The sequence below is a fragment of the Monoraphidium neglectum genome (assembly GCF_000611645.1).
Source record: "Monoraphidium neglectum strain SAG 48.87 unplaced genomic scaffold scaffold05044, whole genome shotgun sequence".
Lineage (NCBI taxonomy): Eukaryota > Viridiplantae > Chlorophyta > Chlorophyceae > Sphaeropleales > Selenastraceae > Monoraphidium > Monoraphidium neglectum.
Window position 1 is genome coordinate 2,673 of NW_014008586.1, and position 735 is coordinate 3,407.

General features: G+C 67.6%; 1 protein-coding gene across 1 annotated transcript in view; it reads right to left on the reverse strand.

The window, feature by feature from the left end:
- MNEG_15116 (hypothetical protein) overlaps positions 1 to 735 on the reverse strand; it is a gene marked incomplete at both ends in the record, with an annotated part of 2,437 nt that overhangs the window by 969 nt on the left and 733 nt on the right. Inside the window, one exon of the mRNA XM_014036414.1 lies at positions 328 to 432. Within this exon, the coding sequence (XP_013891868.1) occupies positions 328 to 432 (105 nt within the window). The remainder of the gene's footprint in view (positions 1 to 327; positions 433 to 735) is intronic.

Sequence of the window (735 nt, forward strand, 5' to 3'; positions counted from 1 at the left end):
TCCCTGTGCCTGTCCATCTCCCGCCGCTGCTGCTCCTGCTCCTCCTCTGTTGGCGGCAGCACCTCGTCCTCCGCATCACTGTCCTCCTCGTCCTTCTTGTCACGCAGCCTGGTGGGGGGTCGATGGTGTGTGATGCAGAATTATGGATTGATTTAGCAGTATAACTTACGAACACATGCCGCTGTTCATAGCATTTAGGGGTGTGTACGTACGTGTTTGCAACCATCAATGGCAGCGGCAGCACAAAAACCCCCTTTATCACCCACAAGCGCACCGACGACACCGCCCCGCCCATCAACGCAACAAAAAAAGCGCCGCAGGCGCCACCGAAAACAGCAGCAGCAGCAGCAGCAGCGGCAGCAGCAGCCGCAGCAGCAGCAGCACCCACTTGCGCATGAACTCCGGTAGCTTGGGCATCTCGGGCGCCGGCACCTGCGGCGGCAGCGGCGCCGCGGGCGGCGCCGCCGCGAAGCAGGGCGCGAGCCGCGCGGCGGACGGGTGCAAGAGGGGCTTGTCACTCGGCGCGACGGCCGGCGGCGCGAGGCCGAGGGCGAGGGTAGCTTGTGAGAGGTCGTCCACAAAGGCCGCCGCGTGGTCGCGGACCGCGAGCACGACCTCGTGGCAGCTGCTGCGCAGCTGCACGTGGCCCGCCGCGCGCATGCCGCGCACGACGCGCCGCGCGGCCTCGGCCGGCGACACGTCGTCGCCGACGCCGCCATTGGCAGGCGCGGCGGG